Source organism: Salvelinus sp. IW2-2015, linkage group LG13 (genome assembly GCF_002910315.2).
Source record: "Salvelinus sp. IW2-2015 linkage group LG13, ASM291031v2, whole genome shotgun sequence".
Classification (NCBI taxonomy): Eukaryota; Metazoa; Chordata; class Actinopteri; order Salmoniformes; family Salmonidae; genus Salvelinus; species Salvelinus sp. IW2-2015.
Genome location: NC_036853.1, coordinates 10,434,077 through 10,459,504, shown reverse-complemented (window position 1 = coordinate 10,459,504; position 25,428 = coordinate 10,434,077). Strand labels below are relative to the sequence as shown.

Below are 25,428 nucleotides of genomic sequence, written 5' to 3'. Positions count from 1 at the left end.
CAAACTTCTACAGACGCACCATTGAGAGCATTCTGTCGAGTTGCATCACCGCCTGGTATGGCAACTGCTCCGCCTTCAACTGCATGGCTCTCCAGAGGGTAGTGTGCACAGCCCAAAGCATCACTGGGCCACGCTGCCTGATGCACACTATATCACACAAAACGCGCACACACACAAGCTATCTCACACACACACAACTCATGCTCACGAACACATTTAGTTACACACTCACACACTTTAACAGCCAACACTGCTGTCCCATGTTGTTCCATGTTATAGAAACATTGAACCACTCACTTCTCGTTTCACACAAATGCTGTATCACCTTCATCGCATATTCTAACTCAAGATATAGTTTAGCTTGTAAATTCCCCGGTGTACATATGTATAGATTGCATTTTGACACTGCTCGAGTGCTATTTGAGTTGTTAATTGGATTCGCACCGCCATTCTTGATGTCTTGCCTTTTTTATTTTGTAGTATTGTTTGACATTTGACTGCATTGTTATGATCTAGTAACAAGCATTTCGCTGCACCGCTATAACACCTGCTAAACAGTGTACGCGACCAGTAAACTTTGATTTAATTCGATTTTTTATTACCAGTCAGGTTTAATCTGGGAACGATTTTGTCTTTGCGCGGATAATGTCTTTCATTTCTATCATCGAAGGGGGAGGGGAATGAAAGAGGAGAAGGTAGAAGGGATTTAACACAGACTGAAAGAGAGAAACCGAGATAGTATGCGAGATGGACAAAAACGAGTAAGTAACCAAAAAAGAAGATGAATAACGAACTATATTTCTGCTTTTCCTGTCTGTGACATAAAATATGTTATGTTAGCAAAGAATTGTTGCACAATATATTTTTTTCATCGAGGGGTTTAGGTTCTCGTGTGGGAGGCGTTTCGGTGGTCTCGAGTGTCTGCAAACCATAACTGTAGGCAGTGTTATGGGATTCCAAATGTAGTTACACACTGTTCTTTCTTATTGGTGTTGCAGTGTTTAACTTTTCTGAAAAGCAATGCATTTATTCAAAATAGGACGAGTAATTCGTTATTATTAGTTAGTACCAGTTATTCTCCTTCAAATGCAGTCATAGGTAGGCCYATATAATTCGTGAGATATCTAATAGATCATTGTTTTATACCTAATATTTGCAGACAACTCCTATAATTAATGTCGGTCCAGCTAGCCCAATCAAAACTCCATTAAATGATTGTATTGCCTAGGCCTACTTTGTCCAATGACTGAATAAAAAGTGAGCATTGTCGTGATGAAAACGACTCCCACTGCATTCTCGAATTTCACCTATAGTCAGTGACATGAATCTTTGCCTAAATTATCTCCATTGTTGACGTTGTGAAATCATTTTATGGTCATCTGTAGATATTTTTGGGATATATAATGCACAACGTTTGGAGCTAAATTGTGTGACATGCGGTAGCCTACCGCACGCGACAAATCAATGATTTATGTTATCGGATCAGGATGCAATAATGTGTAGCCTACATGTATTGCGGATGTAGCTCTCATTGGCATACAGGTAGTGATGTGGCTGAGGTTACGGCGGAGGGATATTCTTTCTGTACGACAAAGAGATACGATAAATCGGGAGAGAGAGAACCATGAATAGTGTGTGAGCCGAGATGTATGTCACATAGTAGGCCTAATGGACTTATTTGTATAAAACACGAAATTTAACCCCAAATATAATAACGTTAGGATCAATCACTGAACACTTCAACGGAATTAAACTCTGGGAGAACATGGAGAAGAAACGGTGGGATTGCTCGGCTCTCCCCAAGGGCTGGCAAATTGAAGAAGTGACCAGAAAGTCGGGTTTGTCTGCGGGGAAAAGCGATGTCTATTATTATAGGTACTGAGCGGGCAGTATTTCAAGACGGCTAGGGCTGAATGGGTTTACTTGAGGGAGAGGGGGGTGACCAGGAGACAGAAAGTTGGGGAGGGGTGTAGCCGATATTAGGCTACTCTTATACATTGTTGGATATGGAGCTTGTAACCCAATGTTTAGCCTATGTAGGCCTAACAGCCTGTCAATCAGCTAGGGAGCAGGCCTAATGCAACAATTTTAGGCTATTGAATGATCGCCTTCCAAATAGCCTAGCCTGAATCTAGGTCCATGCTATAACCTATATATAGCCTAGTCTTATCCTTTTATATGACCGGAGCAACAATCAAGAAACGACAAGCTATTCTTTTTTTAGCCGAGGTAAGGAAGAAGAAGAAGAGGAGGAGGAGGAGGAGCAGAGGCGAGAAAGGGGGGAGGCGGGTCGGTTGTATAGTTTGTGGTAGGCTACCATATACCGAATTTTCATTCTGTGGTGTGATGCACGCACGAAACTCGCAATTGTTGTCTACCTTTTTTACATGAATTATCAGCAAGCACGAACGTTTCCATACTTTGGTAATCATTCAAAGTTTTCAATTTTTAGAAAATCATAGTGCATCAAAATAAACTACATTAATATGCCTACTTATTTGAAATAGAAATGCTGCCACAGTATCTGGCCGTTAAGGCGTCAGCATACTTCAGTTCAGCTTGCGCTAGCTGAACCGAACGAGTGTGCTCGCATACTTACTTAAAAGACCTTCGCTTGAAAAACGAAAAAAGTGTCAATAGTACTGTTTGTCCATTTTGAGACGCTGTAGCCACTATACATTTCAAAATATTTATAATTKATCAAAGGTAACTCAAGAAATCTGTCATTAATTTGGACGTTTTGACGATCTTAGTTGTTCAATTTTAGGCTTACATTTAACTCAAATATATTTGCTGCAGTACTTTTCAATTAAAAACTGCGTGAAAACGAGTGATCTCTTTTTCAATGACAACAAAGACTATTGAAGAATCCCTACTGTTGACTAATCACTGACGAAGGGGCGTAGACTTCAGCTMCGTTTTTCGGCTTCCCTCCAGAAAAAAATGTAATGTAACCAAACAGCCGAAAAAAACCTCAGCAAAGTCAAAAACGTCACAAAATGTCGTCATAATATATGCACGAACTTTACGAACTGTTTCGGCGGAGAGTCATGCAGACACCTTTAGAGATGTTGATGACTATGACATCACTTCTCTAATTACCCGTTTACATCGTGAAGTGTTTCATTACGCCATATGTCATCTTCACGGAGTCTTGCCCTGCTACTGAACAGACAAGTTTAGCAAATTAAAGTGATAATGCCGAGAAACCTGTGTTTTGGAGGATATATTGGTATGATGTTCATCTTGGCAGGGTGCCAATATAATATCAGCACCGGCTTCTGTGGCATTATCACTTATGTACAAGAGGGTTACCAACATATTCAAATAATATACATATTTTCATAACATTTATTTTGTGAAAATGTTGTTTTTTATTTTGATGAATTTATTCATACTATTTCATAATTCCACGAGATCTAGTCCCAAAACAAATCTATGGTTGCTACCCAAGCCGGCTGGTCATTATTAGTTCTACCGTTTCAGTTGACAGGGACTCATTAAGTCTTTCTGTTGTAAATCTATGGACATGACCCAGTCGTTTGTTCTAAAAATTCCGTTGCAATGATGGCTGGCTACGTTCTTATCCCTTGCTTGCTAGCTAGCCAACTTAAGTTTGTTACTCACCAAACATGGAGTTTCACTGAGAAACTATCTCTGTTTACTCCCGTTATGGCTGCTATGTACTTTCAAAAAGGTCTGCCCCATAGAAATGGATACTCTTTGCTATAATAACCAGTTATATTACTAATTTACCAAGGCCTTTGTCCACTGATTTAAGATTTAGATTAAATTGGGCCTGCCGTTCTGCCCACTTTGTCTAGGACCAGTGAACATTAACTCTGAAACAATGTTTCCAATTGAACTTTAGGAAATGTTGCAAAATGTATTGCACTTGATCACCCTGTTACTTTGTATCCCAATAGTTGATCCCTACTACTCCTTATTGAACATATAAGTTAGATCAGTTAAGCCATCTTAAACTCTAAGGTCTATAATTTGAATGGCGAATTGGTTATACATTTGGGAATATGCTGCAATATATTAAAACTTATTATACTGCTTAAATAGTTTATTACAATTAGCTATACACATTAAATCGTCATAAAAATATGTATTGTTAAATAAATTAATGAAATGCTAATGCGAAGACTCATTGTTCACACTCTGATTCCATACCATTATACATGAAAAATCAGATATCTGTGAATAGTTCATCCGTCTGTAGTCTCCTTTGCGGTGTTGGCTCTTGCATGATTGTTTCACATTTTCTCATGTCTACAGTTTATTTGCAGCATCAAATGTGTTTGTTGCAGATTGTTTGTTGCTTTCCTGATCTATCTTGCTACTTTTCTCTTCTTGCTATCCTCTGGTCAGTTGTCCATATCCTCACACTGTGGTTTGTTGTCCTTTACCTCTCCTAGTCCAACCGGGAAGAAGTTTCGGAGCAAGCCTCAGCTGGCTCGTTACCTTGGCAACCAGATGGACCTCAGCTCCTTCGACTTCCGCACGGGGAAGATGCTCATGAGTAAACTGAACAAGAACAGGCAGAGGCTGCGCTATGACAACAACAATCAGACCAAGGTGAGAGGGTTGTTTCCTGAAATTAATATTTCTATACACGTTGGACACACTCTTCTAAATGACTTAACACTTATTTGCTGTCAAACCAGCAGTTAGAAATTAGAATGCTGAAAACCGTGTTTCAAGGCTTTCCCCAGGTGCAAAGGATAACTGACATATATCTAGCGTTATCTAGTATTTGAGGAACATCTCTATGGCTACGTAGTGTTGGTTGTCACTGTCAGCTGTTTCTTTGTGCGTGTCTTCCAGGGCAAGCCAGACCTGAACACCTCACTTCCCGTCAGACAGACTGCTTCCATCTTTAAGCAGCCTGTCACCAAGGTTACCAACCACCCCAGCAACAAAGTCAAGACCGATCCACAGAAAGCCGTGGACCAGCCAAAACAGGTAAACACAGCCRTTAGCCTGTATGGTGAAACTGCAGTTACATTGGGTTATATGCTTTTCTTYCTGAAGGTTATTTTGACTAATGAGATACCAAATCTAAATTAATGTGCATTTGTTTTGTCCACAGCTTTTCTGGGAGAAGAAGCTTGGTGGTCTCAATGCATTTGACATCGCAGAGGAGCTAGTGAAGACAATGGACCTGCCTAAAGGTCTGCAAGGTAAGAGAAAGGGCCATGTACACTGAGAGTACAAAACATTAGGAACTGACCATGTGAATCTACATGAAGGCTATAATCCCTTATTGATGTCACAGTAACCCCGCACATTGACTCGGTACCCCAATAACCTCGTTAGTGTTATGTACATTTATTGTGCTACTTTTTTATTTTATTTAGTAAATATTTTCATAACCAACAATGCWGTTCAAGAAATAGAGTTATGGGCTTGTAAGTAAGCATTTCACGTTAAGGTCTACACCTGTTGTATTTGGCGCATGTGACAAATACAATTTGATTTGATTTAAATCCACTTCAAACAGTGTAACTGAAGGGGAGGAGACAGGATACAGAAGGGATTTTAATCCCTGAGGCCATTGAGACATGGATTGTGTATGTGTGCCATTCAGAGTGTATTCAGAGTGTGAATGGGCAAGACAAAATATTTAAGTGTGTTTCAATGGGGTGTGGTAGTAGGTGCCAGGCTTACCGGTTTAAGTTTGTCAAGAACTGCAACCCTGCTGGGTTTTTCACACTCAGCAGTTTCCCGTGTGTGTCAAGAATGTTCCACCACCCAACGGACATCCAGTCAATTTGTCACAACTGTGGGAAGCATTGGAGTCAACGTGGGCCAGTATCATGTGTGGAACACTTTCGACACCTGCTCTGACCAATTGAGACTGTTCTGAGGGCAAAAGGGAAGAGGTGTTCCTAATCTTTTGTACACAGTGTATAATCCCCATTTCCCATTAGATTTTTAAATGTCTTCTCACTTCTGTGATTGTGAACACCTGTCTGTCCTACAGGAGTTGGACCTGGATGTACAGACAAGACTCTACTGTCAGCGATAGCCAGCGCCCTGCACACTAGTGCAGCCCCCATCACAGGTCAGCTGTCTGCAGCTGTGGAAAAGAACCCAGGGGTGTGGCTCAACACGACCCAGCCCCTCTGCAAGGCTTTCATAGTCACCGACGAGGACATCAGGTACATACAGGAGAGGACATGAGCTCCAGAGTCATATTAGTGCTATGAATAATTGAATCTGTGTAATTAAGAGCTGATTTTGATTCCCCATGCTATTTAGCTAAATTTCAGTCCATATTTCTAACAGTTGTATTTTTATGTTATCTCATCATGGTGAGTGTAGGAAGCAGGAAGAGCTGGTGTACAGTGTGAGGAAGAAGCTGGAGGAGGCTCTAATGGCGGACATGTTGGCTCATGTGCAGGAAGCAGCCAGCGAGGGTGACTCACTCAATGAAGGCAATGATGACATGGAGACTGTATAGCAGAGGTAGGCTACCGTTTAGAGAGACTGTATAGCAGAGGTAGGCTACCGTTCAGAGAGACTGTATAGCAGAGGTAGAGCTACCGTTCAGATAGACTGTATAGCAGAGGTAGGCTCCGTTTAGAGAGACTGTATAGCAGAGGTAGGCTACGTCAGAGAGACTGTATAGCAGAGGTAGGCTTACGTTACAGAGAGACTGTATAGCAGAGATGGCGTACGTTAGAGAGAGACCTGTATAGCAGAGGTAGGCTACCGTTTAGAGAGACTGTATAGCAGAGGTAGGCATACCGTTGGAAGCTTAAGCAGAGAACTATTGCAATATTATAGCAGAGGTGTAGCCTACCGTTCAGAGAGACTTGTATAGGATCAGCCAGAGGATTAGGCTAACCGTTTAGACGAAGGACTGTATAGGCAGAGAGTAGGCTACTGTATCAGAGAGACTGTATAGCGCAGAGGTAGGCTACTGTTCAGAGAGACTGTATAGCAGAGGTAGGCTACCGTTGCAGAGAGATGTATAGCCAGAGGTCAGGCTAACTTCAGAAGGACTAGTATAGCAGAGGTAGGCTACGTTCCAGAGAGACTCCTGTATAGGAGAGGGTAGACTCCGTCTTAGCAGAGACTTTATGAGCAGAGGCTAGGCTACCTGTTTCAGAGAGACTGTATAGCAGGAGGTGGGGACGTACAGGGCTGTAAAGGGGTAGGCGTCGTAAGAGAGACGTAGCGTAGGTAGCTACCGTTCAGAGAGACTTGTATAGCAGCAGGTAGGCTACCGTCAGAGAGACTTATAGCAGAGGTAGGCCTACTGTTCAGAAGAGACTGTATAGGAGAAGGTAGCACTACCGCCGTCCAGAGAGACTTTATAGCATAGGTAGCTACTGTTCAGAGAGAGACTTATATAGCAGAGGTAGGCTACCGTTCAGAAGAGACCTTTATAGCAGAGAAGTAAGGCTACCGTTCAGAGAGGACTGTCATAAGGAAGAGTATGGCTACTGTTCAAGAGAGACTTTATAGCAGAAGGTTAGGCCCACTGTTCAGAGAGACTTTATAAGCAGAGAGGCTACCGAGCCCATACCCGTTCAGAGAGCTTTATAGCAAGAGGTAGCTACCGTCATGAGAGACTTTATAGTAGCAAGAGGTAGGCTACGTTCAGAGAGACTATAGGCAGAAGGTAGTCTTACGTTCAGAGAGAACTTTAGAAATGATACCGTCCGAGAGGACGAGTAGTACTATCAGCATGCAGGTAGAGCTACTGTTCAGAGAGACTCTAAGCAGAGGTAGGCTACTCCGTTCAAGAGATGACCTTTAAATAGCAGAGGTAGGCTACCGTTCAGAGAGACTGTATAGCAGAGGTAGCACTACGTTCAGAGAGACGTATTAGCAGAGGTAGGCTACTCGTTCAGAGAGACTCTATAGGAGAGTAGCTACCGTTTCAGAGAGACTGTATAGCAGAGGTAGGATACCGTGTTCCAGAGTAGACTGTTTTATATAGCAGAGGTAGGCTACGTTCATAGAGACTGATAGTAGGAGAGGTAACTACCGTTTACGAGAGACTGATATAGCAGAGGCTAGGTACTGTTCAGAGAGGAACTGTATAGCAGAGCGTAGGGTCCTTCAAAACGTATAAAGTTGCACTACGTATGAGACTGTTATTAGCAGAGGTATTGGATCTACTCGTTCAGAGATGACTGTATTGTAAGCTAGAGGTAGGCTCTTACGAACTGTAGCAAGAGAGACTTACGTTAAGCAGACTGTTAGTAGGGTTAGTTACTGTACAGAGAGACTGTGATATACGCAGAGGTTAGGTTACCTGTAGAGAGTTCTGTATAGCAAAGAGGTAGGCTAATGTTTAGAGAGACTGTATAGGAGTAGCTAATTTTTAGAGAGTAGCATAAGGTTCACAGTGTCAGTGTTGTTGAACAGAGGAGAGAGACCTTGCCCGGACTGTTGAAAAATAGGAATAAATCCAATACTGATGATGGCTTGATGCCGAAACATTTGTGCTCTGTTTTTCACCTTTAATTTACGCATTTTTCTGCACAATGAACTTTTAGGCATCATGATCTATATTTTTGCATTTTTTGGATGTATTTCTTTATCTTATTTTTTACCTTTTTATTTTTGACAGGGAGTCAATGCTGAGACCAAGGTCTCTTTCCAGATCTATGTTTAGCACAACAATACACATGAAAATACAATCAAAATCCTATTTTTCGAGAGTGTCGGGTCTCCATCTCTTCCAGTATTCTCATTTTGAGAACGGACACTATTTGGTTTAAAGGACCTTTAAAGTGCGCAGACGGCCAGCCTCCTGTTGTTGAAAGTACATACGTTGCTGCTGCTACTGTTTATTATCTATCCTGTTGCCTAGTCACTTTACCTATATGTACATATCTACTGCCATTACCTCATACCCCTGCACATCGACTCGGTACTGGAACCTCGTGTATATAGCCAAGTTACCGTAACTCATTGTGTATTTATTCCTCAACTTTTATCTCTGCATTGTTGGGAAGTAAACATTTCACTGTAGGTCTACACCTGTACACAATTGCATTTTATTTGTTAAATGAGAGGGTTGTTCAGGCTTTTACAGCATTTATGGGCTCCCCCCAGTTTCTCAACAGATGTCAGTATTTTAAATTCAGAGCTGCAAATCATGCCACCCAAGGGATATGATATGACACATTTATAATTTGATTTACCATCTGTATTTGTTTAGCTATTTCAACAAACGTCTGTCTTCATCCTCTCTTCCAGGGAGATGGGGAGTTATATAGTAGTCTGGATGGGTTTTTCAACTCCTTGTCAAATGACAATGAAACCTGGAACCCTGTACCAATCCAACCAAAAGAACTGCCCACTTTCTGCCCATCCCCTTCCACGTGCTGCCCCTCTGAAGCTTTGCCTACCTACTGTTCACCTCGCCCACTGTTTAGCCTCTTCTGGCTCCAGCCCTATGAAAGTACTTGGACTCAGGAATTCTGAATCAAATGGATTAGTAGCTAAATTAGCATCTTTTTTTTTAAAGATAGCATCAAATACAATGTTGGCAGGGCAGAGTGAAAGAGATCGGTTTCGTACAGTATGATGAATTCAGTGTTCAATGATGTAGTCTTTTTTTTTTGTAAGACATTTTATGTATTTGCTGAATGTGAGTTATATATTGTGACGATCATGTCATTGTTAACCCACCCCAAAACATGTTTTAAATTAATTGGGATATTTTGAATTAGAAGTGAATTCWGTTTTTTCCATGGGTTTTTCTTTCTGGGTTTCTAATGCACTCCATGGGGAAAGATGGACCATATTTTAAAGGTACTTTGGCTTATTTTATAGGGCTATGTGAGAGAGGCTTTGGTGAGAGGGAACAAGATACTTGCCTAAATGATGATAATGCGGCAGGTAGCCTAGGGGTTAAGGGCGTTGGGCCAGTAACCGAAAGGTCACTGGTTCAAATCCCTGAGCCAATGAAAAATCTTTCCATGTGCCCTTGAGCAAGGCACTTAACCCTAGTTGCTCTGGATAAGAGTGTCTGCTAAATGACTAACATGTCAATTATGCACTCTAAATTCAAAGGCTTGTGTTAGTCAAAGGAGAGAGTCTTAGTGAAAAATCATTGGATCATGTTCTCAAGAAAATATCCTTATTGTTGTAAGTAAGTCCATATAAACCCCTTAACCAGTACTTATGAGTCAGGCCATACTGTACTTAGTTATAATGGGTACAATGGTTATGAGTCAGGCCATACTGTACTTAGTTATAATGGGGTGACAATATGTTATCTGAGTCCAGGCCATAAACTGTACTTGTTTATAATGGGTACAAACGGTTTAATGAAAGTTCAGGGCCATACTGTACTTAGTTATAATGGGTACAACGGTTATGAGTCAGGCCATACTGTACTTAGTTATAATGGGTACAACAGTTATGTAGAAGTCACATGGACCCTCTGCTACATGTTGTAGATTTTATTACTTTTTAAAACTCCCTGTATAGGACTCACTGAAGTTGTTGGTTTAACGTTGGTGTTTCTAGCCAATGCACATTTTTCCCATGGCCATGACTTCAGTCAACATGTTTTTACATGTTTCCAATAATGTGTCAATGCCACCACAACACATGCTGCCTCCTTGTTATCTCGTTCACTGGGTGCCAGACAGTAAGCTAATCATATTTTGTTTGAATAAAGGTGAAGATTCTCAGTGTTGAGAAAATGAATTGCGCTTTGAACATTTACCTACATTTCTCAAAGTTTGATGTATGTATGAAATGTCAAGCTCAATGAGATCCCTATCCCACATCAGCAGGCTGACTGCTGAACTGAATTGGATTGTGTTACTGAATAAAATGGATCTGTATTCCAACAGTAGTACAGTTTCTTTGTCAGTTTTTGGTTTAATGTCTATATATATTGATGACATACTTGATACTCCAATGTCTTTTGTATCATTTGAATACTACAGGTGTTCCAGCAGTGCTGACAGAAGGCCTCCATAGCTCAGGGTTAACTGCTGCTGTGAATGAGACCATAGAAGAGAAAGTGCTTGTAAATCCTTCCATCTCAATCACCTCCTTGAGATTAACAGTTAACCTGGCTGCTCTGAGGTTTTCATTTCAGCCTGTCAGACCAGTCCTTGGACACATGATAGGGGAAGAGGACACACACTTTTTTAGACCTCTGCCTGTTGGAGTAACTTAGGAGTCTATCTACTCTGGACATGGTCAGGGCCTTTGCAGGCAGAGGCTTCATGTCTGAGAAAGCAAAAAAACGATTATGATTGGAACTATTGAGTTGTACACCAAGGTAAGTGTTTGATCAGGCATATCTGACTGTAGCTGAGTGGACTTAATTTATTGACAGTTTGTTTTCACTGACGTGTTCTTGGTAGAAATTGATTTGATATCATGTTGTCATTGTGAAACCCAACCCTGTTAGTGCATTGTTATTGATTTCTGTGCGCATATGTGAAGTTTCAAAGACATGTTGGACATTTCTGTCCATTACTGTGAGTCAGTTTGGATCAGCTAATGTATGTTGGCCTACATGTCATGACATGTCAATATCGTGATAGAAAGGCACATAACTGCTGTATAAGCTCATGCTCAACGGATTGGCAATGATCCACATTGTATGTGGTGCACAGGATCTTGTGCCAAGAGGTTGTCATTACGAGGATAGCTGGGATGATTGAAAAGATGAGTAATCCGAGCTGAGAGAAAGGGATGACAGACATTTATTTTTTACTGCATTTAAGAGTGTTTTATGCTAATGGGAGAATGTAGAGACTGTATAGCAGAGGTAGGCTACTGTTCAGRGAGACTGTATAACATAGGTAGGCTACCGTTCAGAGAGACTATAGCAGAGGTAGGCTACTCTTCAGAGAGACTGTATAGCAGAGGTAGGCTACTGTTCAGAGAGACTGTATAGCAGAGATAGGCTACTGTTCAGAGAGACTGTATAGCAGAGGTAGGCTACCGTTTAGAGAGACTGTATAGCAGAGCTAGGTTACTGTACAGAGAGACTATAGCAGAGGTAGGCTACTGTACAGAGAGACTATAGCAGACGTAGGTTACTGTACAGAGAGACTATAGCAGAGGTAGGCTAATGTTCAGAGAGACTATAGCAGAGGTAGGTCACAGTGTCAGTGTTGTTGAAAGATGAGAGAGACCTTGCAGACTGTTGAAAAATAGGAATAAATCCAATACTGATGATGGCTTGATGCCGAAACATTTGTGCTCTGTTTTTCACCTTTAATTTACGCATTTGTCTGCACAATGAACTTTTAGGCATCATGATGCAGAAAATAAAACATATATATTTTTGCATTTTTTGGATGTATTTATTTTCGTATTTCTTACCTTTTTATTTTGACAGGGAGTCAATGCTGAGACCAATGTCTCTTTCCAGATGATCTATGTTTAGCACAACAATACACATGAAAATACAATCAAAATCCTATTTTTCGAGAGTGTCGTGACTCCATCTCTTCCAGTATTCTCATTTTGAGAACGGACAAAGGCCGACAAATGTCTTGCTCGGGTGGCACCTGGCAGAGTAACAGGGAAAGGCACATAGAGTAATAACAGACTGTAGAGTTGATAGTGTCCTGTGTGATGTAAAATTATCCTCTCCAATTTCTACTCTGCAGCTGTGTGTTGGACCACTGGCTGTTAGGTCTGTCCACCTAGTGTAAACATTAGTATAGGAAATCCCCCTCAATGCACGCTCACTTCTTCACTAGGTGTCCTCTTATTCAATAAGCTCAATGTTTGTGATAATGTGTATTTCTGTAACAGGGTGCTCGTGTGTGGGTGCCTGACCCAGAGGCAGTGTGGGTATCAGCCAAGCTCCTCAAGGACTACAACCCTGGAGACAAGAATGTACTTCTGCAGATCAGCACACGCACACGCACAGTCAACATCTATACTGTACTGTACTGTAGATGTGTTGTTAGTCGATCTTGATAAGCRTCGCAGGTGGCTGGTGGCACCTTAATTGTGGAGGACGGGCTCATGGTAATGGCTGGAATGAATGAATGGTATCTCACACGTGTTTGATACCACTCCATTCCGCACATTATTATGAGCTGTCCTCCCCTCACCAGCCTCCTGTGATAAGCATCTGCTAATGTCAAATATTTMATGTGCCACCCTCATCCACCCCTCTCTCTAGGATGTGCAGTACCCAGTGGTGCCTCCCTCTGGGGAACCCTGATATTCTGGAGGGGGAGAATGACCTCACTGCTCTCAGCTTCCTACAAGAGCCTGCTGTTCTTCATAACCTGAGTGTGATGGAGGGACATAGTGAGAGAGGAATGGTAGGAATAGGTTGAAGGAGAAAGTGAGAGAGAGAGGGGGTGTGGGTGTGGGTGTGGGTCTTCAGATTCTGTTTGGCCATAGGACAGATGCAGCTCCTGTGTGCTCCTGCTTTTATGGTCATGACCTCATAATGCCATCTTTACTAAGTGTTAAGTTAATTGGAGCAATTTCAATGTACACTGAGTGTACAAAACATTAGGAMCACCTGCTCTTTCCATGACATAGACTGATGTCACTTGTTAAATCCACTTCAATCTGTGTAGATGAAAATGCCTTTCCAATTATTAAAGTGGCCACTGATTTCAAGTCTGTATGTAGGCAGCAGCCTCTCTGTGCTAGTGATGGCTGTTTAACAGTCTGATGGCCTCGAGATAGAAGCTGTTTTCAGTCTCGGTCCCAGCGTTGATGCACCTGTACTGACATCACCTTCTGGATGGAAGCGGGGTGAACAGGCCGTGGCTTGGGTGGTTGTTGTCCTTGATTATCTTTTTGGCCTTCCTGTGACATTGGGTGGTGTAGGTGTCCTGGAGGGCAGGTASTTTGCCCCMGGTGATGCGTTGTGCAGACCGCACCACCCTCTGGAGTGCCCTGCGGTTGAGGGTGGTGCAGTTGCCGTACCAGGCGGTGATACAGCCTGACAGGATGCTATCAATTGTGCATCTGTAAAATGTTGTGAGGGTTTTAGGTGWCAAGCCTAAAAAAATTCTTCAGACTCCTGAGTTTGAAGAAGCGCTGTTGCGTCTTCTTCACCACACTGTTTGTGTGGGTTGACCATTTCAGTTTGTCCGTGATGTGTACGCCGAGGAWCTTTAAACTTTCCACCTTCTCCACTGCTGTCCCGTCGATGTGGATAGGGGAGTGCTCCATCTGCCGTTTCCTGAAGTTCACAATCATCTCCTTTGTTTTGTTGACGTTGAGTGAGAGGTTATTTTCCTGACACCACACTCCGAGAGCCCTCACCTCCTCCCTTTAGGCTATCTCGTCGTTGTTGGCTGTCTCRACGTTATATGTGCCATTCAGAGKGTGAATGGGCAACACAAAATATTTTTGTGCCTTTGAACGGGGTATGGTAGTAGGTGCCAGGACTACCGGTTTGTGTCAAGAACCGCAACGCTGCTGGGTTTTTTACGCTCAACAGTTTCTCCGTGTGTATCAAGAATGGTCCACCACCCAGTGGACATCCAGCCAACGCGACACAACTGTGGGAAACATTGGAATCAACATGGGCCAGCATCCCTGTGGAATGCTTTCGACACCTTGTGGAGTTCATGCCCCGACGAATTGAGGCCTTTCTGAKGGAAGGTGTCCTTGATATTTTGTGTATAAAAGGTCATAGAGGGAAAAAAAGATGTTGTATTCCTACAGGACCTTTCATTCTACCAATAACACTGTAATTTTCACCAACCGTTCATTCCAGGTATTGTGTTAGTGGCTCTCAACMCGTATGACCAGCTGCCCATCTATGGAGCGGGCAGGACATGGCTGACATGGAGCCTCACATCTTCTCTGTGGCAGAAGWGGCCTACCGCACCATGACTAGGTCAGGGGTTAAAKGTCAATAGCCAGGGGTCACCTTCCTTGGCCTCCATTTTATATGCCCTTGCCTGCTTTTTGGGGGTTTGGGCGAGGTTTGCTGTTGTTTGTAAAGATCTACAGGTAAAATGTGAGTGACTTATGGATGTTCTTGAGTCTGAAAACAAGAGAGCCTTTGATCGAGTCTCTCCACCCTGTGTGACAAATGGTTCTGGAAATAGGAATGGTTATTGAGTGTGTAGTTGTCTCTGTAAGCAGGGAGGATAAGAACCAGTCCATTATAATCAGTGGGGAGTCTGGAGCAGGGAAAACGGTCTCTGCTAAGTTCACCATGCGTTACTTTGCCATGGTGGGCGGAGCAGCCCAGCAGACCAGTGTGGAGGAGAGAGTACTGGCCTCCAACCCCATCATGGAGGTACATATGTGGGAATGTGTGGATGAATTCTGCTTTCCTGCAATCAAATGACCTTATATGCCCTCATGGGTGGAATACTATTAATATTTTTCATAATTAATATTTWAAAAAATGTAAACACCAAAAATCTGGTGTTTCTTTGTGAAGCCGTTTTGTTATATTACAGTCTTATGTGATGTATATACTCTAAAGTATAATATTGGGATGAAAACTCAAAATTGAATACATTTCAACTCTATATCTGACATGGTACAGGTGTCTTCTTCTTTTAAGCCCATAACCATGTGTGTGAAGTGTATACTTTTGTTTCAAAGTAGATTTGTTTAAGACTACCAAAATACCCTCTGCATGACCCTGATTTAGCCCACTGCAGTAAAAGTTTAACCTGTAAAGCTGTTCAAGGTTTTATTTTTTGAAGAGTGTAATTTTGGAAAAAGCATATGAAAAATGTGTACTGTATTGTGGCAGTATTCAGTTGTAAAGGTAATAACAAAAATTATGTAATCTATTGTAATTATGATTATCTCCTTTACTCTTTAGTCTATTGGGAATTCTAAGACTACCTGCAACGACAACAGTAGCTGGTTTGTGAAGTACATTGAGATAGGCTTTGGATGGAAGGGAGATATCATTGGGGCCAACGTGAGGACGTACCTGCTGGAGAAGTCTCGAGTCGTCTTCCATGCATCACAGGAGAGGAACTACAACATCTTCTACCAGCTGTGTGCCTCCAGAGACCTGCCAGAGATGAGAGTCCTCAAACTGGGTGATACTGCATAGAATTCATKAACCTATTACAACAATAACAGGGAAGACATGAACATCAATGGGTCTAGCAGTGTTTTTCAGAAAGGGTTCATTATGTAAGTGTTTTGATGTGTATCTCTGTAGGTGGTGCTGATTCCATGCAGATCCTAGGCACTGATGATGTAGTAGATCTGTAGCACACTCGCAATGCATTCACTATACTGGGTTTACAGCATCTATATTACACAATACACATATCTATGCTAACATGTTTACTCTGCATATAGTCCTATCCAGTATGATCATGCTGCTATGTGTGCTCCTACAGGTGGGCCTCCTGACCAGCAGATGGAGCTCTTCAGGATTCTGGCAGCTGTTCTGCACCTTGGCAATGTCAACATCCAGGCCAATGGGAGAGCTGGTGATCGAAGTTACATTGTATTATTTTCTTAACTTTTTCCACATTATTTCYCTGAAACTCACAAAATTCTCTCAAATATCCCATAATCAGTGGGAGGAGCGTTCCCTGGCTGTGTTCTCCAAGCTGCTGGGRGTGACCCACTGGCTGTGCTAACGCAGGCTGGTAGTAGGGGGAGACATGCTGGTCAAGCCCATGCCCGGTCAGCAGGCCCTGGAGGCCCGGGACGCCCTGGCCAAGCATGTGTAAGGTCAGGTGTTCACCTGGACTCACCACAGCCCTCCTTGCCCAGAGGGATCAGGCCTAGTCATTTATTGGGGTGCTGGACATCAATAGCCGAGTAGTAAGGACAGGGAGTAACACTTGACTTTAGGTTGGTCTTATACCTGTGTAGTGACACTAATTACTGTAGTAACAACATGGTATTAACATATTCCCCTCTTTGTCCATTTCTCTTTGGCAGGTTTGAGAACTTTGAAAGGAACAGTTTTGTACAGTTCTGTATAAATTATGGCAATGAGAAACTGCAGCAGCAATTCAACAGGGTGAGTCACCAAGTGTTGTGTGTGCACCTGCAAGCATGCGCATAAATATGAATGTCTGTCTGTTTCCATGAACTCGTTGTCCTCATGTCCCCTCAGTAACCCTTGGTCTCCTTCTCTCCTCTCCCTAGCATGTGTTCCAGTTGGAGCAGGAGGAGTATGTCCGTGAGGAGCTGCCGTGGAGCAGGATAGAGTTCAGTGACATCCAGCCGCTCATCGCTCTCATCGAGGGACAGCTCGACCTGCTGGATGAGGAGTGCAGGGTCACTCAGTTACAGTCCTGGTTTCAATCGAGACCACATTGTGTTGTGTCTGTTAATGTGTCCAAACCAGCTTGAAATACAATGAATAATGTAGTCAGGATATGATACTGAATCATCACTGTTTGCACTGGCAAGCCAAGAATACTTTGTGGTGGATTTGAAAAATATACTGTTGTCTTAAGTCCAAAAAACCAAGTCCTGCCAGAAAAAGTATTGCTCTATTAAAAGTCAAACTTCAAAGTATTTATATAAAAAGCAAAAGATTTCTCAAATGTATGTTGATCCAGAAAAACCTTACCCCCATGGTGTCTGTTTCCTTGATCAGATGCCTAAAGGTTCAGAGGAGAGCTGGGCTAGGAAGCTGTACGATCAGCATCACAGTAATGACCCACACTTCTGCAAACCTCGCATGTCCATCACTGACTTCATCATCCTGCACTTCGCTGGGCTACAGGAAAAGGAGGACCGAGCACGCCCCCATTCTCATCGACGGGGCTGTAGTGGAGCAGGTTGAGAGCTTCAAGTTCCTTGGTGTCCACATCAACMACAAACTATCATGGTCCAAACATACCAAGACAGTGGTGAAGAGGGCACGATAACGCCTCTTCCCCCTCGGGAGACTGAAAAGATTTGGCATGCATCCTCAAACCCTCAAAAAGCTCTACAGCTGCACCATTGAGAGCATCCTGACTGGTTGCATCACCACCTGGTATGGCAACTGCTCGGCCTCCGACTGCAAGGTACTACAGAGGGTAGTGCGTATGGTCCAGTACATCCCTGGGGCCAAGCTTCCTGCCATCCAGGACCTCTATACCAGGCAGTATCAGAGGAAGGCCCMAAAAATTGCCAAAGACTCCAGCCACCCTAGTCATAGACTGTTCTCTCTGCTACCGCACGGAAAGCGGTACCGGAGTGCCAAGTCTAGGTCCAAAAGGCTTCTTACCAGCTTCTACCCCAAGGTATAAGACTCCTGAACAGCTAATCAAATGTCTACCCGGACTATTTGCATTGTCCCCCCCCACCCCCATTTTTACGCTGCTACTCTCTGTTTATTATCTATGCATAGTCACTTTACCTCTACCTACATGTACATATTACCTCAATTACCTCGACTAACCTTTACTCCCGCACATTGACTCTGTACCGGTACCCCCTGTATATAGCCTCGTTACTGTTCTTTTATTGTTGCTCCTTAATTATTTGTTATTTTTTATTTATTTTTTACTTCAGTTTATTTTAGTAAATACTTGAACACTTAAAAAAAAAAAACACCATTGTTTAAGGGCTTGTATGTAAGCATTTCACTGTAACCTGTTGTATTCGGCACGATTTGATTTGATTTGATTTGTACTGGCTATTTGACCAAGAAGGAGAGTGATGGAGGGCTGCATCAGATGACCTGGCCTCCACAATCACCCGATGAGTTTGGGATGAGTTTATTTTTATTTATTTAACCAGGCAAGTCAGTTAAGAACAACTTCTTATTTACAATGACAGCCTACCCCGGCCAAACCCGGACGACGCTGGGCCAAGTGTGCGCAGCCCTATGGAACTCCCAATCAYGGCTGGTTGTGAGCCTGGATTTGAACTAGGGACTGTAGTGATACCTCTTGCACTGAGATGCAGTGCCTTAGACCGCTGCGCCACTCGGGAGGCCAGAGTTTGACCGCAGAATGAAGGAAAAGCAGCCAACAAGAGCTCAGCATATGTGGGAACTCCTTCAAGACTTTTGGCAAAGCATTCAAGGTGAAGCTGGTTTCTACAATGTAGAAAATAGTAAAAAAAAATAAAAAAGTTAATAAAAAAACTTGCATGAGTAGGTGTCCAAACTTTTGACTGGTACTGTATATCCATGCTGTCTCTTTTCACTTAAACGCATTGTAAGAACTGCATGAACACTCTTAGGAAAAAAAGGTGCTGTCTAGAACCTCAAAAGGGTTCCCAAAAGGGTTCTACMTGGAACCAAAAAAGGGTTCTCCTATGAGGACAGTTGAAGAACCCTTTTGAAAACCTTTTTTCTAAGAGTGTAGGGATGATCTACAGCTTTCCCCTTGTCAACACTCTTGGCTCATTGTTGCAACCTCTTTGTCCTACTGTAAGTATTTGAGTGCATCTCAATAAGAGGTGTCCTCTTGTCATTTTGAGGGAGGCTTTACTGAGGAACCAGCTCTCAGCTGTCCACTTTTGTCAGTTTGTGGTGAAATATCGGATCTCATCCTAGAGTGAAATGAAGGACAGTAGACAAAGAGAGGAAGCATTTTTAACCCACTGTAACCCTCTCTGTTAACCTTGTGTCTGTACATTGTCTATTGCTGGTAGCATCTATTCACTAAGTCAATTCCGGGTTTCTGTAAATGGACTGGGCAAATAAACTGATTGTGATTGTCTGTCTCTCTGTCAGTGTGAGTTGGTGGCTGAGCTCTTCCAGCAGGGGGCACTCTGTCCCTGTCAGGTGGGAAGTCCTCTCTGCCCAACTGCAGTCTGTGCTCTGGCCCTGGAAAGATATTTCACAGGGATCACAAACTGTGGGCTTCCAGGTACTGTGTCTCCCCCTGCTCTGGCCAGGCAACAATACAGCCAGTATCTACACCTATTATTGAAATGTATCTTAATTCCGTTTTTTTTTTCAGTTGACAATGTATTTGTTTTCTTGCTACCATATAATGTCTGTATTGCTTGTCATCCTTGTTGTTCTGTGGGGTTCAGACCTAGTAACAGATTCAGGCGTCGTGCCAGCGGGCTCTGCTAGAGATCATCCCAGACCCGGAGCAGTACTGCTTTGTAAAGACCAGAGTGTTCTTCTGGACGGGGCAGGTAGCTCTGCTGGAGAGGCTGAGGGCGTAGAGGCTGAGGGCGTAGAGGCTGATGGCGGAGAGGCTGAGGGCTGTGGGGATAATCATCCAGAGCTGGGTCAGAGGCTGGCTGGGCCACAGGAGATACATCAAGACCCACTTGGGCAACACTCACCATCCAGAGACACACCAGAGGAGCCCTGGCCAGGCGGTGAGAGCAGAATAACTGACTGTGTGGCACGATAACACATCAATGTTATTTGACTGTGTACTGCCATATAGTACAATGTGTCTCAGCAGTATGGGCACCTACATTTGTCCAGCAATTCAAACTACTGTAGTGCTCTGTGTGGTGTAGTCACTGCACCGGCATCATCCAGACCTTGTGTGGTGTAGTCACTGCACTACACCAAGGTGGCACTGGTCATCCAGAAGACCGATCTTCCTGATGATCCGCGAGGCCACCGGCATCATCCAGACCTTCACCAGGGGCACGCTTGCACGATGCTAATACAGACTGGTGAGGAAACACTGGCACGAAGGCCTCACAATCTATCTAGCAATAAATCAAATGTTTTTATTTACGGCTTAAATATAAAATGCATTTCATATATTTAATACCAGGCCTAAACCTCCAGAGATAAGGCAGGACAGGAACCAGGAATTTCTCCTTAGTAACATCTGATCCAGATTCTAGACTGTCCTTACTTACTACTTTATCACAACTGTAATCCTTTAGTTCGCATCCAAAACCCTGGCAGGTTCTGTTTGCGATAATACAATGCGTCTCTTCTATCCTCCCCTTCCCCAGCTGGTGGCAGAGCGGGCAGCGGTGTTACTGCAGTGCATGGCTGGCTGGCCCGGCAGGCGTACAGGCGGGTAAGGGCAGACATGGTGCTGATGCAGTGCTGTGTGAGGCGGCGAGCAGCCAGGAGGGAGCTGGTGAAGCTGAAGGCAGAGGACCGCTCGGTGGAGAAGTTCAGAGAACTCAACAAGGGCATGGCGGTCAAAAGGACGCAGCTGCAGCTCAGGGCCGACCAGGAGGTGAGCTGCCAGGGTTATGGTGGGTGGTGAGAAAGGGGATGGGATGGTGCATGGGTGGAGGTGTAGAAGGGTGGAGAAGCCTAGGAAGGAGATGGTGAGGGGGCTTTAGAAGACAATGGACTGGGGTGGTTTTGGATAGGTATATGAGACCAGGTGTTTGTAGTGTGCTGGTGAATTTCAAATTTCGAGGTTTTGGCACATCCAGGGTGAAAAAAATAAATGTGCAAAATGAATAATACAGAAGTGAAAATGTGTGTGTGTGTTTATGTGTGTGTCTTCAGATCAGAGATAGCAGTGCTCTGAGAGAGACCCTCCAGGCGGAGCATAAGGCCCACAGCTCTGTTTTCTGCAGAGTAGTGGTATTTAAGGTCACTGTCACTCTCCTTTTTCTCTGTTTACAGTAGGTGAAGGCCCCGCCGTGGGGGCCTATTAAAGCTGAAGAACCAGCTAGAGACACAGCGCTCCAGGCCAGCATCCCATCCCCGTCGCACAAAGACGGAGATAGATAAGATGGGGCAGAGGAGAGAGCAGCCAGGAGATTCTACGACCACACAGGAGATATTGTTGATCCTAAGATCAGGAACAGGTGGTTCTGCAATAGTGGTATTAAGTACGTCACTGCCCTGTTTCTGTTTACGAGTAGGTGAAGGCCGCCCGCAGGAGAGAGGGACTCTTGGGGAAAGAGAAGAAGGATTGAGCACTCGCTTACTGAAGCAGGGAAGGCAGGAGGGAGGTGTATTCATAATTGCATAGTTCGTGATGAATGTGTTATCTACATTTCTGTAATCGTGTGTGTGTGTATTATATATATATAATATATAAAACAGTGGAGAACAAGTATTTGATACACTGCGATTTGCAGTTTCCTACTACAAAGCATAGAAGGTCTGTCATTTATCATAGGTAACTCAACTGTGAGAGACGAATCTAAAACAAAAATCCAGAAAATCACATTGTATGATTTAAAGTAATTAATTGCATTTTTTGCATGACATAATATGATACATCAGAAAAGCAGAACTGAATTGGTACAGAAACTTAGTTGCAATTACAGAGATCATACGTTCCTGTAGTTGACCAGGTTTGCACACACTGCAGCAGGGATTTGGCCACTCCTCAACAGACCTTCTCAGATCCTTCAGGTTCGGGGCTGTCGCTGGGCAATACGGACTTTCGGCTCCTCCAAAGATTTCTATTGGTTCAGGTCGGGAGACTGGCTAGGCACCAGACTTGAGATGCTCTTACGGAGCCACTCCTTAGTTGCCTGGCTGTGTGTTCGGTCGTTGTCATGCTGGAAGACCACCACGACCACATCTTCAATGCTCTGTACGAGGAAGGAGGTTGTTGGTCATGATCTCGCGATACATGGCCCATCCACTCCCCCAAACGGTGCAGTCGTCCTGTCCTTGGCAGAAAAGCATCCCAAGAATGATGTTACTCCAGCCTTCACGGTTGGATGGTGTCTTGGGTTGTACCATCCTTCTATTCCCCAACACGGAGTGAGTTAGAGCAACAAGCTCTATTTGTCTCATCAGACACTGACCTTCTCCATTCCTCTCTGGATCATCCAGATGGTCATGGCAAACTCAGACGGCGACAGCGCTGGCTTGAGCAGGGGACCTTGCGTGCGCTGCAGGATTTAATCCATACGGCGTAGGTGTCTAATGGTTTTTTGAGACTGGCCGCAGCTCCTTCAGGTCATGACCAGGTCCTGCCGTGTAGTTCTGGGCTGATCCCACATTCCTCATGATCATGATGCCCACGAGGTGAGATCTTGCATGGAGCCCGACCGAGGATTGACCGTCATCTTGAACTTCTCATTTTCTAATATGTGCCAACAGTTGTTCCTTCTCACAAAGCTGCTTGGCTATTGTCTGAGCCCATCCAGCCTTGTACAGGTCTAAATTTACCCTGATGTCCTTACACAGCTCTCTGGTCTTGGCCATTGTGGAGAGTTGGAGTCGTTTGAGTGGTGTGGACAGGTGTCTTTTAAAGTAACGAGTTCAAACAGGTGCAGTTATACAGGTAATGACGTGGAGAACAGAGGCTTCTAAAGAAAGCCTGTTCCGCCAGGCTGCCTTCAGCCAGCTCACCCATCTCTCTCTGCCTCTGCCTCAACAGCCTGCGTGCTGACAAGGACATGTGTAGCGGAGCCGAGGCCTGCAGATAAGGTCAGAGGCAGACACACACACACATGCATATACAACACCGGGCCTGCGCAGAACAGGTTTCAGTAAAAGATATGCAACCAATATCTAACATAATCTAGATGTGTTTGAAAGGTATGTTAAACAAGGTAAGTGTGATGAGACTCAGGGGTGGCCCCAGTATGGCTGCGGTGCTGAGGGAGCTGGGTCCTCCACACGGCCTGTTCCGCAGCTTGCTTCAGCCAGCTCACCCTCTCCTCTCTGCCTCTGCCTACAGCCTGCTGCGACAAGACATGTGTAGCTGGAGCCGGAGCTGCAGATAAGGTCAGAGGACAACACACCACACTGCATGTACACACACAGGCCGCGCAGAACAGGTTCAGTAAAAGAATGCAACAGATATCTAACATAATCTAGAGTGGTTTGTAAAGGTAAGTGTTAAAAGAAGTGTGGATGAGACTACAGGTTCTCCTGCGTTCAGGTAATAAATGTGAGTCTGCTGGAGGAGTGGCTGCGGAGCGTGGCTGCAGGCAGGGGAGCTGGTGGGCTGCAGCAGGGGGAGCGTGGGCTGCAGGCAGGGAGCGTGGGCCAGGCAGGGAGCTGTGGGCTGCAGGCAGGGACTGGGCTGCAGGCAGGGGGAGCTGTGGGCTGCAGGCAGGGGGAGCCGTGGGCTGCAGGCAGGGGGAGCTGTGGCCATGTTGGAGCCTCCCATCCAGGCCGCTCAGCTCCTGCAAGTGGGCAAGACGACAAGACGCTGACGCGCAGGCCCTCGTTCATACCTGCACTGCCCAGGTGGTTTTTAAGCTGGTATTGGTAGGGGGAAATGTTCAAAGTGTTGCAGATATTAATTCAATAGAATAAAAACCAATATTATTCTGTGAACATTATAGTCTTTGCTAGAGAACTGTGTCCTTTCTATACAGTATATGTCTATGTCCAACCTCGTGAATGTTTCTTCCTACTGAACACATGCTTGCAGGGCTAAGCTAACTGTCTGTCTCTGTTGTGCCACAGATTGTGAAGATTCTGACCCTGTACACCCCTCACAGTGACCTAGAGGTGAGAGTGACACAAATTTTTATCTGCACAGTGCAGGTACTGTACCGTAACACATACAACAATAATGGAAATACGTCTAGTCATAAAATGTCAAAAGGCTGTCTGAATTCACTAGGGTTGTGGTGTGGTCTAGTTACCAGTAGTGTGGTTGAGTTGTGTTCATCATCTCCTCTCTGTTCCATCAGGGTCTGCTGAAGGAGCGTTRCTGATGGACGTACAGCGTGTGTTCACTGTCACGTTCCCCTACCTGCCGCCCCCAGACCGTCCGCTCTGACCAGCTGGACATCCCAGACTCCCTTAAGATGTGTTTCCTGCGAAGGGCCTGAGAGGAAGCAGTAGTTATACAGGTCTGTGGATTACAAGTCTTGGTACTGCTGCATAAGGTCTTTTCTCTGCAGGATATACAATAAATCAAAGTAATACGTGAGTAATGTGTGTGTAATTGTCTTGTTTTGTATCAGGCATTACTCCTTCTTTCAGTAGCACATGTACGGGCAGAATATTACTGTTCTTCTTGTTGAGCTGTTAGAATGCTCATATGGATTTTATTCTTATCTGTTTCATAGTATTGATTTTTGACACAGACATTTCCTTATCTGTACTAAGATTACAGTCTGCCTGTCTGCTACTAGACATTTCCTTATTCGAGGCATCCCACCTACCTCAATGCCTACCTATGTGCACTTTTCTACTGTGAAAGTTTGTACATTGGAAATGTGTGCTTAATACATTTAGAAATTGGTATTATGTTCCAGATATAAGAATACATTATTATAATTATACAATGTAAACATAATAGTGTAAATATGTTTCTCACTCTGATCCAAATGGACACTATGAAAATGAGAGATTTTCTCTAACATTTTATTGGAAGCAGAAACACAGCAATGCGCACCCCTACACAAAACCCCAAAAATAAAAAAACCAGAATAAAACAAAATAGAAACATCTTCAGTATAAAAAAATCCTCTCATGCGAGTACTTTGTAACAGTCACACATCATCAGCAGTACATATATATATATTCACAAACCTCTGAAAATGTTTAAATAATATTAAGATAAATGTAGAAGACAATTGCCAAATATAACATCAAATAACGCGTGCTGGCGCAATACATGTTTTTTCCCATCATGCACTGCTTCCTATATACAGGGCTGGCATCACTGTGTGGTCGTG

The 25,428-nt window shown here is 43.8% G+C and overlaps 1 protein-coding gene and 1 pseudogene across 19 annotated transcripts; both read left to right on the top strand.

Moving 5' to 3' along the window:
* The first annotated feature begins 638 nt into the window (after positions 1-638).
* On the top strand, positions 639-12,293 carry LOC111972091 (methyl-CpG-binding domain protein 3). 19 transcript variants are annotated; one of them, XR_011480745.1, is made up of 12 exons: positions 1,576-1,875; positions 2,225-2,308; positions 4,425-4,584; positions 4,834-4,971; positions 5,099-5,189; positions 5,993-6,170; positions 6,334-6,545; positions 6,716-6,749; positions 6,927-6,960; positions 7,787-7,820; positions 11,771-11,804; positions 11,837-12,293. XR_011480745.1 is itself a non-coding variant. In XM_070446118.1 (8 exons), exons 1-7 carry the CDS (start codon positions 748-750, stop codon positions 6,470-6,472), a joined length of 804 nt encoding a protein of 267 aa, XP_070302219.1. In that variant the 5' UTR covers positions 639-747; the 3' UTR covers positions 6,473-6,477; positions 9,229-10,840. The 19 variants fall into 19 exon arrangements, 6 of the variants coding, with proteins under 6 accessions (XP_070302219.1, XP_023854706.1, XP_023854703.1 ...); XR_011480746.1 differs by lacking the exon at positions 11,771-11,804 and adding an exon at positions 7,306-7,339; XR_011480738.1 differs by adding an exon at positions 7,306-7,339 and having other exon boundaries at positions 11,771-12,293.
* Positions 11,246-24,576, top strand: LOC111971828 (unconventional myosin-Va-like; annotated as a pseudogene).
* The last annotated feature ends 852 nt before the right edge of the window (positions 24,577-25,428 follow it).

Bases quoted from the DNA above. Each gene is read 5' to 3' on its own strand.
- LOC111972091 (XM_023998935.2), top strand. From the start codon at position 1,766: ATGGAGAAGAAACGGTGGGATTGCTCGGCTCTCCCCAAGGGCTGGCAA. The intron at 4,585-4,833 runs GTGAGAGGGTTG...CGTGTCTTCCAG, and splicing joins ACAACAACAATCAGACCAAG to GGCAAGCCAGACCTGAACAC. The intron at 4,972-5,098 runs GTAAACACAGCC...TTTTGTCCACAG, and splicing joins CCGTGGACCAGCCAAAACAG to CTTTTCTGGGAGAAGAAGCT.